The 19,980-nt window shown below is 44.9% G+C and overlaps 1 protein-coding gene across 4 annotated transcripts in view; it reads right to left on the reverse strand.

Annotated features, from left to right (window-relative positions):
* Positions 1-19,980, reverse strand: part of LOC124787615 (protein LSM14 homolog A) — a 190,009-nt gene that overhangs the window by 115,839 nt on the left and 54,190 nt on the right. For 3 of the 4 annotated variants that reach the window (XM_047254374.1, XM_047254373.1, XM_047254372.1), the window contains exon 3: positions 886-1,144. In XM_047254374.1, coding sequence (XP_047110330.1) covers positions 886-1,144 — 259 coding nt within the window. The remainder of the gene's footprint in view (positions 1-885; positions 1,145-19,980) is intronic. The other variant, XM_047254375.1, reaches the window with a different exon arrangement.

Below are 19,980 nucleotides of genomic sequence, written 5' to 3' on the forward strand. Positions count from 1 at the left end.
ATTTTTGATAAAACAATCTTAAGAACCCAATGCAGGGAAGTTCAATTGATGAACAGGTTCCCATTATCTTTATTCTCTCAGACAAGTTTATGTACTTATGCAGAGTATTGGTTTATAAAACAAGCCTGACAAATTCTCTCTCTTTAAGTCATACACGAAGATAGGAAATTTATGATTTAGGAACAAATGAGGATGACTTGAAGTTATTTTCAATGTCAGCTTGATGACATTTGCCACTGGGAGAGCCAACATTTGATGCGATGCACTGCTCTAAAAGAACTTCAAATTAGACTAACTGTGCCAATTCAGTTGTTTGTTATATAGTAAAAATGCATTCCTTACAGTTTTTTCATATAAAGAACTTAATTCAGGATATTGTGTACCTATTTATATGTGAAGTCTTGTCACTCTCTGTGAAAAACTTACTACTAATTTATATATTAAAACATGGTCTTCAGTGGTAGTGTAGTGGCCATATAAATTTCTCCAGTTGGGCTATACACAATCTTAAGAAAAACATGCTTTGTCACTGCATGATTATCTTCATCCAGTCAAAGGATGGTGACAACTGAAGACTACAGTAGGCCTGATCTGTTTTTACAAAAGTAAGGTTATCAAATCATGTGACCTAATTTGTAACACTTTTCAATCTACCCTTAATGTGAGTACCAAGAAAGAAGTTACTTATACTCTCAGTCCACATACTGGAAACAATTTTAGGCTTTATTACATTCAATTACCACCACCACCACCACCACCACCACCACCACAGAAGGTAAGCTTTAGTGCCACGAGGCATAAATTATACCTCAAAATTATACGCGTATGAAGTAGAAAGCTTTGATGCATGCCCAGGCAAATAGCAACAGTTACCGTATCTCGCACCTTGGTCTTTATTGCTGGCAGGTTCTCTATCCTGTATTTGAACAGGCATAACTAACTCACTCTGTGGTTTTGTTATTGTGCGATGATCTGGATGCAAACCGATGTTAGGAACAACTGCACCTGGAAGACCTGTCATAGTACTCATCGCACTGTATGACGACGGGTACTGTGGCAATGATGGACCCATTGGCCCAAGCACAGGATGGGAGAATCCTTGCGTTTGGTATGCAGCTGAAGACAAGCTTGATGGCACTGACAACTGAAAAATAAGATTTAAATGAAAATATTAAAATAAACGTGTGTAAGAAAATTTTTTTACTTCATTAAAATTACAACAATATTATATATTTTCATTATAAATTTAACCGTTCTGCAAGAAATGCAGTAACATATGTCAAATGTTTAATGGATGTGTGTCACTGGTCAAAATGTTTACCATTAGAAAAAGTGGCCTACAAAGATGATTAAAATGTTTCAATAACAGCAAAACACTTTGGGAATAAGGTTTCATGCAGTAGATTTCATGAAAGTTTTCCTTTGAATATTACTCAAAATTTGATAATTTGCAAGAAACATTCAGGTTACAAACATTAAATTTCACCCCAAAAACATCTAAGGATGCTTTTTCCTCACCCATTCTGACATGTGTACAAAGGAAAGTTGCACAATTCCAAATTAAAAGTAAATGTGTGTACAAAAGTGGCAAATGCTAGAAAATAAGCTATGTTTAATACATGACCCTGTCCAGTTGTTTGCCCGAGGACCTAGTAATGTTACTAGGCTTGCAGTCTGACTAACCGCAGAAAACATTCCTGCCAGCTCAAGCTACATTTTTACAGGCTATCTGTGTCACATTTACTATAGGGCAGTTTATGTCAAATGGTCTAGTTTTAAACGTCTTCCTCACTATATGATCTTAGATTGTGTCTACAGTGCATGGCTTTGTTTGCTGAATTACCCATGGAAGACAAAAATCTTAGCCCAGGTCCCAATAGTTCCAAATATTTCACGGCACTGTTTTTGATAATCAGAATGCTGACTAGCTGAGACACAAAGTGTTATAAATATAAATGTATACCTTAATGGATGTTGATGTTGCAGCAGATCTCGCATCATTTTTATGGTGACTATTTCATTATCCCACCAGTGGAGACTAAAGGGGAGACATTACTACTATGTCACATACTTAGAGACCCCTACATATTGATGGTGGTGGAGAGGTGAGGGTTAAGAATCAGTGATCTAGTGTGATATCACCCCATTCAGAGGTGAGTATCAAAGCCTGAAACTATATCCATGTTCCTGTTCTCATATATCCCCAGGTCGTCGTCGTCATCTATTTTTCTCAGACCTTAGGTCTGGTTAAAAATGGAAAGTGACGTGGACCTTCATCAAGCGCGACTTCCTTTTAACTATACAGTATATCTTACACTGTATTTAGGAACTTTCGGGTTATTGAACACGTATCAATAATTACAGATTTCTGTAGTTGTATATATACGTTTGGATGTAGCTGTATTGCATTGATGTACTGGTGGATATTGTGTGGTATGACTCCTGTAGTTGATGGTGTAATCGGTATAATGTCAACTTTACCCCGATGCCGCATGTCCTTGACTTCCTCAGCCAGTTGTATGTATTTATCAATTTTTCCCCCGTTTTCTTCTGTGTATTTGTTGTATTGGGTATGGATATTTCGATTAGTTGTGTTAATTTCTTCTTTTTATTGGTGAGTATGATGTCAGTTTTGTTATGTGGTGTTGTTTTATCTGTTATAATGGTTCTGTTCCAGTATAATTTGTATTCATCGTTCTCCAGTACATTTTGTGGTGCATACTTGTATGTGGGAACGTGTTGTTTTATTAGTTTATGTTTTATGGCAAGTTGTTGTATTATTTTTGCTATATTGTCATGTCTTCTGGGGTATTCTGTATTTGCTAGTATTGTACATCCACCTGTGATGTGATCTACTGTTTCTATTTGTTGTTTGCAAAGTCTGCATTTATCTTTTATGGTATTGGGATCTTTAATAATATGCTTGCTGTAATATCTGGTGTTTATTGTTTGATCTTGTATTGCAGTCGTGAATCCTTCTGTCTCACTGTATATATTGCCTTTTCTTAGCGATGTGTTGAATGTGTCTTGATCGATGTGTGGCTGTGTTAGATGATACGGGTGCTTGCCATGTAGAGTTTTCTTTTTCCAATTTACTTTCTTCGTATCTGTTGATGTTATGTGATCTAAAGGGTTGTAGAAGTGGTTATGAAATTGCAGTGGTGTAGCCGATGTATTTATATGAGTGATTGCTTTTGTATTTCGCTAGTTTCTGCTTGTTCTATAAAGAAGTTTCTTAAATTTTCTACCTGTCCATAATGTAGGTTTTGATGTTGAAAAATCCCCTCCCTCCTTCCTTCCTTTCTGCTTAATGTGAATCTTTCAGTTGCTGAATGTTTGTGATGTATTCTATATTTGTGGCATTGTGATCGTGTAAGTGTATTGAATGCTTCTAGGTCTGTGCTACTCCATTTCACTACTCCAAATGAATAGGTCAATATTGGTATAGCATAAGCATTTATAGCTTTTGTCTTGTTTCTTGCTGTCAATTCTGTTTTCAGTATTTTTGTTAGTCTTTGTCTATATTTTTCTTTTAGTTCTTCTTTAATATTTGTATTATCTATTCCTATTTTTTGTCTGTATCCTAGATATTTATAGGCATCTGTTTTTTCCATCACTTCTATACAGTCACTGTGGTTATACAATATGTAATCATCTTGTTTAGTGTGTTTTCCCTTGACTATCCTATTTTTCTTACATTTGTCTGTTCCAAAAGCCATATTTATATCATTGCTGAATACTTCTGTTATCTTTAGTAATTGGTTGAGTTGTTGATTTGTTGCTGCCAGTAGTTTTAGATCATCCATGTATAGCAGATGTGTGATTTTGTGTGGGTATGTTCCAGTAATATTGCATCCATAATGTGTATTATTTAGCATGTTGGATAGTGGGTTCAGAGCAAGGCAGAACCAGAAAGGACTTAATGAGTCTCCTTGGTATATTCCACACTTAATCTGTATTGGCTGTGATGTGATATTATTTGAATTTGTTTGGATATTAAGTGTGGTTTTCCAATTTTTCATTACCATGTTTAGGAACTGTATCAATTTAGGATCTACTTTGTGTATTTCTAATATTTGTAGTAACCATGAGTGGGGTACACTATCAAAAGCTTTTTGGTAATCAATGTATGCGTAGTGTAGCGACCTTTGTTTAGTTTTAGCTTGGTATGTCACCTCCATCTATTATCAGTTGCTCTTTACATCCTCGTGCTCCTTTGCAGCAGCCTTTTTGTTCTTCATTTATAATTTTGTTCTGTGTTGTATGTGTCATTAATTTCTGTGTAATGACTGAAGTTAATATTTTGTAAATTGTTGGTAGGCATGTTATGGGGTGATATTAGCTGGGTTTGCTGTGTCTGCTTGATCTTTAGGTTTCAGATAAGTTATTCCATGTGTAAGTGTATCAGGGAATGTGTATGGGTCTGCAATGTAACTGTTAAATAATTTATCTAAAAACAAAGATGATGTGACTTACCAAATGAAAGTGCTGGCAGGTCGACAGACACACAAACACACACACAAAATTCAAGCTTTCGCAACAAACTGTTGCCTCATCAGGAAAGAGGGAAGGAGAGGGAAAGACGAAAGGATGTGGTTTTTAAGGGAGAGGGTAAGGAGTCATTCCAATCCCGGGAGCGGAAAGACTTACCTTAGGGGGAAAAAAGGACGGGTATACACTCGTACACACACACATATCCATCCACACATATACAGACACAAGCAGACATATTTGAAGATAATTTAGTTAGATGTGAATGTGTTGAGGTGAATTTCTTTAGCCAGAAATTTGCTATTTTATCTTTTCCAGGGGCTTTCCAATTGTGAGTAGAATTAATTGCTTGGGTGACTTCATGTTTCAAAATTATCACTTCAGGCATTTGTGGTATCATCTTGTACGTATCTGTTTCTGCTTGTATCCACCGTGCATGCCTGTTATGTTGTACCGGGTTTGACCATATGTTGCTCCAGAAGTGTTCCATGTCTTATTTTTGGTGGATTGTCTATTTTAATGTGTGTGTTATCTATTGTCTGGTAAAATTTCTTTTGGTTTGTGTTGAATGTTTGGTTTTGTTTCCTTCTATTTTCACTTTTTTTGTATCTTCTAAGTTGTTTGGCCAATGCTTGTAATTTCTGCTTCTTTTCATCTAATTGCTCTATCACTTCTTGTGAGATTTTACCTAACCTTTTTCGTTTTTTTCTGACATTTCATTTCTTATAAATTGTGTTAGCTGTCCGATGTCTTCTCAGTTTTTCTATTCTGATCTGTAGCCTGTGTTGCCATGCTGGTTTTGTGGGTTTCTTCTGTGTGTTGGTTGGTTCTGATCTCTGCCTAGTGTGTATATTTAGTGTAGTGAGTGCTCCTACATAAACCATTAGTTGTAACTCTTCCATAGTTGTGTATTCATTTATTTTGTTGTGTACGATTGTGTTGATAGTTGTTATTGTTGTTTCGACTTGTGGGCTATTTGGTGGTCTATGGAAGAATGGTCTAATGTCTATTTGTGTCTTTGTATTCTATATATGTAGTCAACTGAAATTTTTCTTCTATATCTAACATGTGTCACTTCATGTTCTATTTGTGCTTGTGCTGGTGGCTGTCTTAAGATTTCGTTTTCCTCTGTTTAATTGATGCGTGTTGTTCTTTGTTTGCTCTGGGATGTTTGAGTCTATTACTGTATTTTCTTCTTCTAATTGCACATTATTTTGTTCCAGTATTTGTTGTACTTGTTGTTTGATGTTTTCTAATTCTGACTGGGGTATCCTGTTATTTTTTATTATTACACGGATCTGATCAGCTAGTCGCTGTTCTGTTAAAAATTTTAATTCCGGGTATCTGGTAATAAATGTTGTGTATACTTGTGATCTGTATCCAGTTGTGTTGGATCCTAGGTTTGTTGCTTGGTAATAACAGAACATAAGGTGTCTATTAACTTCATCTGATCATCTCATCCTCTGTCTTTTTTTCCTTCTAGGGTGGTTGCAGGAAGCATATCCTGCAAAACACCTCTATTTGGATTTAAATCATTTTCCGGTTGGCTAACAGTGTCATTACCATTGTGGGCGGGCTTAGGGTTCAAGCGTCGTCTCCGACCATGACGGCGCTTGTCTGAGGCTTCTTTAGTTCTGTCTTGAACCAAGTAATCACACTAAAAGGTGGGGGTTAGCCCTATTAGTGGTTTGTTCTTGTCGTCGCCTTTTACGACTGGCAGAACATACCGGAGGCCTATTCTTTTCCCGGGCCTCCATGGGGATCGTCGTCGTCGTCGTCATCGTCATCATCATGTTGTTTACAAGTAGAAACCAAGTAGAAACTATCCAGCTGGGAATCACTTCCTACAAGGCTCTATTAACTGCTGTGCGAATTATTACAGGTGTAAGTTCAGTATCGAGGGTAAAGCAGCTATTGGTAATTCTATTGGGTAACTCCTGCACACATTTTGAGTGGGAGGGGGACTAAAGCAGAGAAAATACATATCAAATTCGATGTTAGAAAATAACACTTCATAAAGGGATCATTCTGAATCTGCCTAATTCATGTAGCATCCAGAGATCTGGCACTACTGGGTTATCAGATAACATTTTCCCTTTATTTCTTTTTTCTTCTAGATTTTTAGCTTCAGTTGGTAAACATCTGGGAAGGTGCCTGGAAATGAAAGACATCCTGAAGCCCACTGACAAGGCCTCCTGCCATCCCTGGCTGTTGTAACAATTAGGACAACTGTGGTTTGCGATGTATCTGAGGGATGGGAGGCAGGGAGGCAGATCAAAGCGCAATCTGTCCTGCTGCATACTACTTCGCCTAGGTAAGGGAGTCCAAGGTACTTGTGACAGATGAGGTAAAGGGGAGAATGTCACTCCATGATTTATGTTGGAAGGACAACTGAGGCCCAATGTTAAGGGGGAGCGCGAGTGTATATTTTGGCTGCAGATTTGGTCATAGCTAATTGCCAGACTTTTCTTATCAGTACAGATTTAAGTGTTCATCTAAGGCTTTAAAGTGTGTTCAACAGTCTTTAAAGTTCTGTACTTCTGCAGTAGGCTCCCTTTTAAATGATCTTTGATGCCCACATATGGTAAATGACCTTCCCCACCACTAACACAACACAGTTTTCACATGGAGCATTCTTGGGTAATTGTCACCCACTATCTCCAGAGATTCTCTTTGATACTGCATGACTTAAACACACACAGTTGAGACAGTACATACAATCTGATGTCATACCAAGACATTTTCATTACACTGTATGAAATACTGCAACCACCCACAAGTTTTTTTTTTTTTTTTTTTTTTTTTTTTGAGAGATTTTCTAGTGCTGTTAGTAGTTTTGGGCCTGAGTCCATTGTCAGACAGTAGCACCAATTTCTTTGCCAGTTTTGCATTTGTATCCTAAAATACAACAAAGTTACTACAAGTTCATAGTTTACAAAAGGTTTTACTTTGTATATGAGCTCTATACATCTTACTTCATAAAAAGCTATCCTTTACATATTGTAGAAGGTTTGAGCCTCTTTCTCAAACTATATGATCCACGAGCTGAACTAAATACAAGATGGCAGATACATTTGTTTACAGATATTACACTTCTGCAGCTACTGCAAAGGTACTTCATAGTACAGATATTTTGAAGCTATAATTTATTATTATTATTTGCAAGGTGCTTGTAATGACCAATGAAGAGTATTCTGTCTTATTTCTATAATTTCAAAATTAAGAGTAATACGGAATTTTGGAGGTACAGCTGGTTTTCGAAACTGTAGTTTATTATTTAGGATGCATTCATGTTTACTGTGAATGTGGTTTTATATTTCTAATCTCACAACAAATTTATTTACACTTTTCTACAAAATTTAATATCTAAGTTTCCTTCAACTCTTACCTCTGTCAGCAGTTAAAGCTGATTTATGTTGGTTGTTGAGCCTGAGAGCAGTAAGTTCTCAGTATTTTTTATCTGAACACCTACCAACTCAGCAAATTTAATATTTTAGAACTGCAATTTTGAATGTTTTGTGATCTATTTAATCACAAATACTTATTTTACAACACAAATTTAATACTTTCCAAGAAATAGAAGCTATGTTCTGACAATGGGCTCAGCCCCAAAACTAGTAATGGTACAATAAAAATCATTTCCAAAAACTTGTGGCTGTTTACAGTATTTCCTACACTCTAATTTACTAAAACAGCTATGGTATTCTCTAACCACAATGGTGAAAAATAAAGGACGAATTTTTATTTTTCCCAGGATTAAATGAATCTTTAAGGCCAGAATGAATGTTCTAGTTTCCTTTCATTCCATTTCGGGCCTTGTTGGATGTGGTGGACAAAATGATTCCTCCACCTTTCTAAATTAGCCCAAATTATTCAGCTGCAGTGTAATATCAAAGGAAAAATTATCCTTTGGATGATGTTTAGACTTCTTAATTATGAACACAATATCACCAAGTTTGTTACATCAAAACATCTAAATTTGGCCAGAAGATATTTCTAATAATACAGTTCTACTTCTGATTTTATCTGGATGAGGTATCATTGTATTTGTCTTCACTTTTTTATGAAATCAATGGTTTGTATTCAGGCAGAATTATTCATCTGCTCTGGTTCTGAAGTACTAAGGTGTAGGGTACTTTTATTTTACTCCCACAGTGTAACTAATGAAATAAATGCCTTTAATTTCATTTCTCTGCATTTTACACTGCCGTTTGTGAAAAGTGCAACACAAAGAAGGAATTACCTGAATAGCGCCACACTTGGATGTGGCAACAGGTATGCAAGCAATATGCGATACATTTTGCAGCAAGGTGGGGTACACGTAGGCCAAGCAGAGCCCTATGTTGTCGCGCACCTAGTGTAGTCAGTGCAGAGCTGTCACACAAGATGGAAACAATGAAGTGAGTGCCAATACGCCTCACTGACGTGAAAGGGAGCCATATTGGCATGTGAGCAAATTCAAATGGGGCAGAATGATCGGTCTCCAGGAAACGTGATTGTCATACTGTGACATTTCGGCTCGCACAGAACATGCTGCTATGACAGTAATGTGTGTGTGGAATTAGTGGATAAAGGAAGGTCGTACACAGCGACGAGCAGGAACTGGACCACAGAACATTACCACAGCACGGGATGACTCATTTTGTCCGGTTGGCCATTACAGATCACACAGCGTCATCCGCAGTGTTGGCTCATAGCTCGAGCACTGCACAGGTGTGAACTAGTCCGCACAGATGGTTCGTTGCCATCTGCTGCAGGTTGGACTGGTTGCACGCATGTCATTATGTCGGCTTCAACTGTCCAGAAACCACAAGCTCCTACAACAGTAATGGGCACATGAACACCGTCACTGGGGTGACAAGTGGCAGTATGAAATGTTTTCTGAGAGTCACACTTCAAAGTGTCCTACTGTGATGGCCACATACCTGTCCAGCAATACCATGGTGACCCCAACATGGAGGGCTGCATTGTGGAGCGGCATAGCTGACAAACACCAGTTGTGATGGTTTGGGGTACCGTTGGTTACAACAACCGATCTCACCTCATATGTACTGCAGGCACCTTGAACAGCAACCAGTACCTAACGGTGGTTGTGGAGCCTGAGGTACTCCCCTGCTTCAGGCATCACCACAGGCCATATTTCAACAGGACAATGCCTGGCCACATATTGTGAGGCATGTAGAGACCTTCTTCGAAAAGCAATGGGTACCATTGCTTCCCTGACCCTCATGTTTGCCAGACATGTCACTCATTGAACATGTCTGGGATATAGTTGATCGGCACCTGGTGCATCCCGGTCCTCCAATAACTGCGGTCACGGATTTGTTGGCTCAGATAGAAACTGCGTGGAGGGAAATCCCTCGGTAATGTATTCAGAACCTTACTGATTCAATGCCATGGCATATAGCAGCTCTAATTGCAGTGCATGGTGCCCACACGATATACTGAATAGCAGGTCTCTAAGGACATATACAGATTTGAAAAGGTAATCATTTGTTACTTGTCATGTACCTAACCTATGGTATTAAATTGAATTCACACATTTCCTTTTGGTGTTGCAATTTCCACCAATGGTAGTGTATTATTTGATTTGACTGATGAGACTGTTGGGTTGTAAAGCCACCAGCTTGAGATATTTTGTGTCTTCACTGCACACTGTCAATGTATGTGCCAGTCCAACAGACGGCTCTCCATGGTCAAAACGCCCGAACAGTGAAAGCTGTCTCGTACATTTAACCTTTGCACGGACATGAATACATATGCATAAGCACTGAGGCAGACCTGAGAGTCCCTGTACAGTCAGGAAGCCACAGCTGTGCAGGTACTTTATGACCCCTGCCCCCTACCCACATATCCAATTTATCACACTAAGTGAATAATTGCATTTCCTACAGGATCCACACCACAGCAGGTGACCTCTCCACTACTGACCAAATATTATCAGAAGTGGTGGGTCAAAATACCAGCAACCATGGTTAAGGCAAAAATGGTCTTATGTAAGATAAAGAGAGTGGAAGAATGAACAGAAACTGAGTCCTTAGCTGAGCTTACTTGGGTACCCTGCTTTGAGACTAAGGGGAAAGAGAAAGGGTGGTGGGGGAGGGGGGCAGACAGTTTGAGGGATCAGGATGTAAGGCAGGTTATCAATTATGTAGGATGCAGCAATCAAGAGAACAGTTTGTAACAAGGAGAGATGCATCAGTTTACCCTTAACATCCAAAACAATATCAATTTATATTATCTTCTGGGCCTGAAGATACCACCTATCTGTTTATCTGATCACTACAGCAGTGTTTCTCAGTGTAAGATGAACTGAAAAAATGTGTAAGACAAGGAAAGCTATGGAGAAAAGTTATCAGGATTTTCCAGCTCAACAGAAAGTGCCAGGTATTTTACACATCAATCTGAAGATTTAAATCACTGCATTAACAATGAGAGAATGCTGGATTATTTATTGTTTACAAAAGAAAATATGAAAGCAAAGAGTGCAGCATCCTGCAGGATATAAACGTTAACCATAACTAGTGTCCACTTTCTCACACAAAATGCAAATAGCAACTGACATAGGAGTTACGTAACAGCAGTACTGAATTTAAATCTTACTTGACAAATCAAATATTAGGAAAAGTCTTTCTGGAATGATGTTTCTGAAGTTACCTAGCAACCGAACTGAAGTGAATACTCCAACTTTTGCACATGGGTTGTAACCATAATGTTTGGTCTTCCTCTGAATCAAGTCTCTCAAAGCACTAGTACAACTTATCATTAACAATTCTTCACTCAATCCTTTGCTAATCTTGTCACACTCTCATTGTGCTATGCTATTTGTGGATCAGTACATTCTTTAATGACCAGACTCACGGACACACACACACTCTGACACGGACACACGGACACACGGACACACACACACTCTGACACGGACACACGGACACACGGACACACACACACTCTGACACGGACACACGGACACACGGACACACACACACTCTGACACGGACACACGGACACACGGACACACACACACTCTGACACGGACACACGGACACACGGACACACACACGGACACACGGACACACGGACGGACACACGGACGGACACACGGACGGACACACGGACGGACACACGGACGGACACACGGACGGACACACGGACGGACACACGGACGGACACACACACGGACACACACACGGACACACACACGGACACACACACGGACACACACACGGACACACACACGGACACACACACGGACACACACACGGACACACACACGGACACACGGACACACACACGGACACACGGACACACACACGGACACACACACACACGGACACACACACACACGGACACACACACACACACGGACACACACACACACACGGACACACACACACACACGGACACACACACACACACGGACACACACACACACACGGACACACACACACACACGGACACACACACACACACGGACACACACACACACACGGACACACACACACACACGGACACACACACACACACGGACACACACACACACACGGACACACACACACACACGGACACACACACACACACGGACACACACACACACACGGACACACACACACACACGGACACACACACACACACGGACACACACACACACACGGACACACACACACACACGGACACACACACACACACGGACACACACACACACACGGACACACACACACACACGGACACACACACACACACGGACACACACACACACGGACACACACACACACGGACACACACACACACGGACACACACACACACGGACACACACACACACGGACACACACACACACGGACACACACACACACGGACACACACACACACGGACACACACACACACGGACACACACACACACGGACACACACACACACGGACACACACACACACGGACACACACACACACGGACACACACACACACGGACACACACACACACGGACACACACACACACGGACACACACACACACGGACACACACACACACGGACACACACACACACGGACACACACACACACGGACACACACACACGGACACACACACACGGACACACACACACGGACACACACACACGGACACACACACACGGACACACACACACGGACACACACACACGGACACACACACACGGACACACACACACGGACACACACACACGGACACACACACACGGACACACACACACGGACACACACACACGGACACACACACACGGACACACACACGGACACACACACGGACACACACACGGACACACACACGGACACACACACACACGGACACACACACACACGGACACACACACACACGGACACACACACACGGACACACACACACGGACACACACACACGGACACACACACACGGACACACACACACGGACACACACACACGGACACACACACACGGACACACACACACGGACACACACACACGGACACACACACACGGACACACACACACGGACACACACACACGGACACACACACACGGACACACACACACGGACACACACACACGGACACACACACACGGACACACACACACGGACACACACACACGGACACACACACACGGACACACACACACGGACACACACACACGGACACACACACACGGACACACACACACGGACACACACACACGGACACACACACACGGACACACACACACGGACACACACACACGGACACACACACACGGACACACACACACGGACACACACACACGGACACACACACGGACACACACACGGACACACACACGGACACACACACGGACACAGATTGCAGGTCAGCATGTAGCATGTAGAACTGGGTACTGGGTGACATGAACAGAGGGGAACGAGGGGGCACCAGAAGGAGTGGTTGGGCATGAGTAGCTAGTGTCTCTGAGGGAGGCCGCAGCTGTGCAGGACGAAACATGGTAGGAAGGTGGAGTATGTGCATGGGGTAGCCATGTGACTGGTATCAGAGTCTGGATGGATGGATGGATATGGTGTTATGGGCGCTCAACAGTGTAGTCTTTAGCGCCCGAACGGAAACAACAAAGGACGGGAGTCACTAAAATGCAGCTAGTGCAAAAATAGGACTAAAGTTAAAGGTGACAGTCTACATAGGCAGTGTGAACGTCAACAATAGCCAAGTGGAAAGCAGCACAAAGAGGAGAACTGCAAGAGAACGTAGGGGAAGGAGTTAAAATGAAACACATAGCACATGTTTGGAACTGGCCTATTACAAGAAGAAAAACGAGTGGTCAGTCACTCGGCAACACACTAAAAATTCCAACATAAAATTTTAGGCTGAAGCCCAGAAACATCACAGTACCTTAAAACTTTCTTGACACTCGCCTCATCGGCTAAAATTGAGGGCAGATCCCCACTAATATTAACTACTGCCCTGACAGAACGATATAAATCACACTCATCTAAAATGTGGTGTACAGTGATTCGTACGCCACAGGCATCACACAGTGGGGGTTCCTCTCGCCGTAGTAAGAAGGCATGTATAAGAGGACAGTGCCCTATGCGAAGACGTGTAAGGGTCACTTCGTCACACCTAGGTGACCGGCACGAGGAACACCACAGCTGGATGGTGGGTTTCACCAACCGCAGCTTATTTTCGCTCACCACCAGCCATTCCTCCTCCCACAATTGCATACACTTCCGCCACAGCACAGAAACTACACCTTGCAACGGATTAGAACACTGTCACCTCCGGTAATCTGCAGGCGTCCTTGGCAGCTCTAACAGCTTGTTCATTTCCCCGTATGCCCACATGCCCTGGCACCCAGCACAAGGACACTTGCTTGCCCTGTCGGAGGATGTACAGTTGGTCGTAAACCAGCTGTTCCAACTTCTCTACTGGGTACAGGTTCTGCAGTGACTAATGCGCTCAGTGAGTCAGAGCAAATTAGGAAGTGTTTGCCCTGAGTACACCGTATCTGCTCCAATGCCTTCAGGATCGCGTGAAGTTCTGCGGAAAAAACAGTGTATTCCTGGGGAACGGGGAATCCTGATGACACGTTCGGGGAACACTACTGAGCAGCCAAGAAAATCCCCCTGTTGGGATCCATCAGTGTAGACTACTGTAAAATCATGATGCCTATCTAAAATGTTAAAAACAAAGATTTTAAAGTAAAATCTGATGTACCATCTTTCTTAAAATTTGCCAAATCTAAAATCAGTCTGGGCCTCTGGAGGAGCCAAGGTGGATATCTGCCCCAACCTCGACGTGAAACATTAAAACCGGCCACACCCATTTCTAAAATGCAATCCTTTGCACGAATCCCATAGGGCCTTGTTGCTCTTTGCCATGTGAAAAAGCCTTTCCAGTGGAGGCTGAGCAACAGTGTGATATGCAGGTGTGTATGGTGTGGATAATGCTTGATAGGCCTGGCACACCATTAGTAGACACCGCTGGAGGTGAAGTTGCGGTTCACCTGCCTCTACACAGAGGCTCGGTATGGGGCTCGTTCTGAATGCCCCAGTGGCCAACCGAATCCCCTCATGGCGCACCACATCCAACAGCTTCAAATAAGTGGGTCTCGCTGACTCCTACACCGTGCATCCATAATCAAGCTGGGACCGCACGAAGGCTCTGTAAAACCAGAGCAGACACGTCCTGTCTTTTTTTTGTTGGGGTTTAAGGGCGCTCAACTGCTGAGGTCATTAGCGCCCAGTCACTGTTGTTAGAGCACATGGAATCTAGTAAAACTCAAGGGGATGGGGGGGACACCAGAAGGACCTGACAAAGATGCAGATAAAATAAGTAAAAAGGTTAGATGTCTTTGGACAAACCAGTTAAAGTTATAAAACACAATACGAGCAGCTGCTCGAGTGTCATCAGCTAAAACATCTGGTAAAGTAGGTGGCAGGGACAGGACAACACGAAATTGACTAAAACGGGGACACGACAATAAAACATGGCGCACTGTTAATGCCTGACCACAAGGGCACTGCGGGGCTGGGTCACCGGAGAGCAGGTAGCGGTGGCTAAACCGGCAATGCCCAATCCGCAACCTGGTCAGAAAGACCTCCTCTCGCCGAGATGGTCGGGAGGAGGTTGTCCAAGCAGTTGGGAGTGGTTTTACTGCCCGGAGCTTGTTTCCTTGGAGGGATGACCAAGCATCCCACCACAACGACACAAGCCTCTTACATACATCCCCATGAACGTCAGATGACGGGACACAATGGGAGGCTGGCCGAGGCAGGAGGACTGCAGCCTTGGCTGCAGCATCAGCAGCCTCATTCCCAGGCACTGCGACATGTCCGGGAACCCACAGAAAGCTGACAGAACCACCATTATCAGCGAAAGAATGGAGGGACTGCTGTATCCGTTGAATCAAGGGATGGACCGGATAGGGAGCTCCAAGGCTCTTAAGAGCACTGAGTGAGTCAGGGAAAAGTACATACGATGAATGGCGGTGGCGGCGGACATACTGAACGGCCTGATGGAGAGCAAAAAGCTCCGCCGTAAAGCTCGAACATTGGTCGAGGAGCCGGTATTTAAAGGTGGCGGCCCCGACGACAAAGGCACAGCCGACACCATCGTCAGTTTTGGAGCCATCGGTGTAAATAAAGGTGTGACCGGTAAGTCTAGCACGAAGTTCGACAAAACGTGAGCAATACACTGCAGCCAGAGTACCATCCTTCGAGAGTGAGCTGAGGTCGAGATAAATATGAACCGAAGCCTGGAGCCAAGGTGGTGTCTGGCTCTCACCCTCTCTGAATGTGGTAGGGAGGGCAAAATCCAATTGTCGAAGCAGGCGACGGAAGCGGACTCCTGGGGGCAGCAGGGCAGACACATACAACCCGTACTGACGGTCGAGAGAATCGGCGAAGAAGGACTGGTAAGAGGGGTGGTCAGGCATAGACAACAGCCGGCAGGCATACCGACACAGCAGTACGTCGCACCGGTAGGTCAATGGTAATTCGGCAGCTTCAGCATAAAGACTCTCGACAGGACTAGTGTAGAAGGCTCCGGTCGCAAGACGTATCCCCCGATGGTGGATGGAGTTGAGCCGGCGTAAGAGGAATGGCCGAGCGGACGAGTAGACGAAGCTCCCATAATCCAGCTTCGATCGGACAATGGACTGATACAAGCGAAGCAGGACAGTGCGATCCGCTCCCCAAGATGAACCACTAAGAACTCTGAGGACATTAAGGGAACGAGTACAACGGGCCGCCAAATAAGAGACATGTGGAGACCAACACAGTTTCCTGTCCAACTTGAGCCCTAGAAACTTAGTTGTTTCCATGAATGGGAGAACAACGGGACCGAGATGTAAGGATGGCGGAAGGAACGCTTTATATCGCCAAAAGATGATACAAACCGTCTTCTCTTCAGAGAACCGGAAGCCATTTGCCACACTCCATGAGTAGAGGCTGTCTAGACAACGCTGAAGGCATTCTCTGGGCACTGCAGTAGATCGCGAAGTCATCGACAAAGAGAGAGCCTGAGACATTAGGTGGAATGCAATCCATAATCGGATTGATCGCAATGGCAAAAAGGGCTACACTCAAGACTGAGCCCTGAGGCACTCCGTTCTCCTGGAGAAAGACGTCGGACAATACGGAACCTACACGTACCCTAAACTTTCGATCCGTTAAAAAGGAATCAATAAAAAGGGGCAGGCGACCACGTAGGCCCCACCTGTGCATAGTGCGGAGGATACCTCCTCTCCAACAGGTATCATAAGCCTTCTCCAAGTCTAAGAACACGGCTACCGTTTGGCGCCTTCGCAAAAAGTTGTTCATTATGAATGTCGACAAGGTCACAAGGTGGTCAACAGCGGAGCGGTGGCGACGAAATCCGCATTGGACATTAGACACAGCTTGTAAGAGAAATGGGGCGTTAACTAGAAGGAGGGTGTCTATCCTTCCCGGGTTTGGGTATAGGAACAACGACGGCGTCACGCCAACGCATGGGGACCTGACCTTCGGTCCTGACGCGATTGTAGGTACGAAGAAGGAAGCTTTTGCCCACCGGAGAAAGGTGTGCCAGCATCTGAACGTGAATGGCATCTGGCCCCGGAGCAGAGGATCGGGACAGTGCAAGCGCACATTCGAGTTCCCGCATAGTAAAGGGGGCATTATAAATTTCCAGATTCAGCGAGTGGAAGGAAGGTCGCCGAGCCTCTTCTGCCTCTTTCCTGTGAAGGAAGGCAGGGTGGTAATGGGCGGAGCTTGAAACCTCCGCGAAAAGGTGGCCAAAGGCGTTGGAGACATCCACAGGATCAACAAGGACCTCATTACCTGAGGTCAGGCCTGGTACTGAGGAGTGGGCCTTAATGCCCGACAGCCGGCGCAGGCCACCCGAAACGACGGAAGAGGGAGTAAAACTGTTAAAGGAGCTGGTGAAAGAGGCCCAAGAAGCTTTTTTGCTGTCTTTGATGACTCTACGGCATTGCGCTCGGAGTCGTTTGTATTCAATACAATTCGCCAACATAGGATGGCGGCGAAAGGTGCGTAAAGCACGTCGTCGAGCACGGATAGCGTCCCTAGAAGCCTCGTTCCACCAGGAGATGGAAACGCGACGTGAAGAAGAGGTAGTACGAGGAATGGAACGTTCGGTAGCATTGATGATAACAGCCTTGAGGTATTCGACCTGACTGTCACAACTGAGGAAATCGTGGTCCGGAAAGGTCGCTAGGGAGGAGTAAAGTCCCCAGTCAGCTTTCAGTATGTTCCAGCACGAAGGACGTGGGGATGGGGTGTGGTGCAGGAGACGAATGACACAGGGGAAGTGGTCGCTCGAATAGGTGTCAGGAAGGACATACCACTCGAACCGACGGGCAAGAGAGGTAGAACAGATCGAGAGGTCCAAGTGGGAGTAGGTATGAGTAGAGTCCGAGAGGAAAGTCGGGGCGCCGGTATTGAGGCAGACAAGATTGAGATGGTTGAAGACATCTGCCAAGAGTGAGCCTCTTTGACAGGATGCAGGAGAGCCCCAATGGGGATGATGGGCTTTGAAGTCGCCAAACAATAAAAACGGCGGGGGAAGCTGAACGATCAGGTGAATCATGTCAGCCCGACTAATAGCAGATGACGGAGTGTAGATGGTACAAACTGAAAAAGTAAAAGCAGAAAAAGTAATACGGGCAGCTATTGCTTGGAGTGGGGTGGTCAATGGGATGGGATGGTAATAGACATCGTCCCGAACGAGCAACATGACCCCACCACGAGCTGGGATACCGTCCACAGGGGTGAGGTCATACCGCTCCGAGGTATAGGGGGTAAAGGCAATACAGTCAGTCGGGCGCAACTTGGTTTCCTGGAGACCAAGGACGAGCGGACAGTGCAGGCGGAGGAGCAGTTGTAATTCCTTCCGATTAGATCGAATACCTCTTATGTTCCAATGTAACAAGGCCATCGCTAGTCAAAAAGTTGGGGGAATGAGACGGGGGAAGAGCTGGTCACCTCGACAGCCGCGGAGGGCCAGGTTGCGAGGGAACAATGCTACAACCGGCGGGAGGCGGATCCGGTTCCATCGAGTCGTCGCCAGCTGCGGCCGCTGTCCCTGGTTGTGTAGGAGTGGCAGCATCATCTGCCGACGAGAGGGCAGCTGAGCGCCTGGCAGCAGAGCGTCCCGGCGAAACTGAGGACGGCCGGTAGCAGCGACTCACGGATGGAGCGTCAGACGAAACGCGCCGGGGTGGAGAGGGGGATAGAGACTTCTTCTTGGAGGCCTTCTTGGAAGGCCGAGGAGGCACAGGGGTGGTGGGCTGGACCCGAAGAAGGTCCTCACGCGCGGGGTCCGTTTTGGAACGCCGGACCTCGGAAGCTGGGGTCCGGAACGTTTCCCTGATGGACGCCTGATAAGAGGATCGCTTCTCAGGTGGCGGGGGGAGAGGAGGAAGGGTGGCCCCTGGGGCAGAGGGGGCAGGGGCCACAGGGGAGGAGGATTTGGAAGGGAGGGATTTGGGAGGCGGAGGCAGAGCCCCCTGATGGGCGGAGGAGGCGGAGGTGGGACAGGATAGGGGTGAGGATACCGCGGAAGGAGGGGACACAACTGAGGCAAACGAAGTGGTCAACGGCACGGGATGGAGGCGGTCATACTTCTTCCCGGCCTCAGAATAAGAGAGCCGATCCAAAGTTTTGAGTTCTTGTATCTTCTTCTCCTTCTGATATGCGGGGCAGTCTGAGGATCTAGGCGAGTGGATGCCAGGACAATTAATGCACCGAGGTGGTGGGGTGCATGTGTGTTCCTCACGAAGAGGACGTCCACAATCGCCACAAAGGGGCTCAGCCTCACACCGTGACGCCATGTGCCCAAAGCGCAAACACCAAAAACAGCGCATAGGAGGCGGGACGTAAGGTTGCACTTCGCACCGGTAGCACATCACCTTTACCTTCTCCGGGAGAACGTCCCCCTCGAAGGCGAGGATAAAGGCCCCGGTGTCGATGCGACCGTCTTTGGGGCCGCGCTGGACTCGCCGGACGA

This window comes from Schistocerca piceifrons, chromosome 3, assembly GCF_021461385.2.
Source record: "Schistocerca piceifrons isolate TAMUIC-IGC-003096 chromosome 3, iqSchPice1.1, whole genome shotgun sequence".
Taxonomy (NCBI): domain Eukaryota; kingdom Metazoa; phylum Arthropoda; class Insecta; order Orthoptera; family Acrididae; genus Schistocerca; species Schistocerca piceifrons.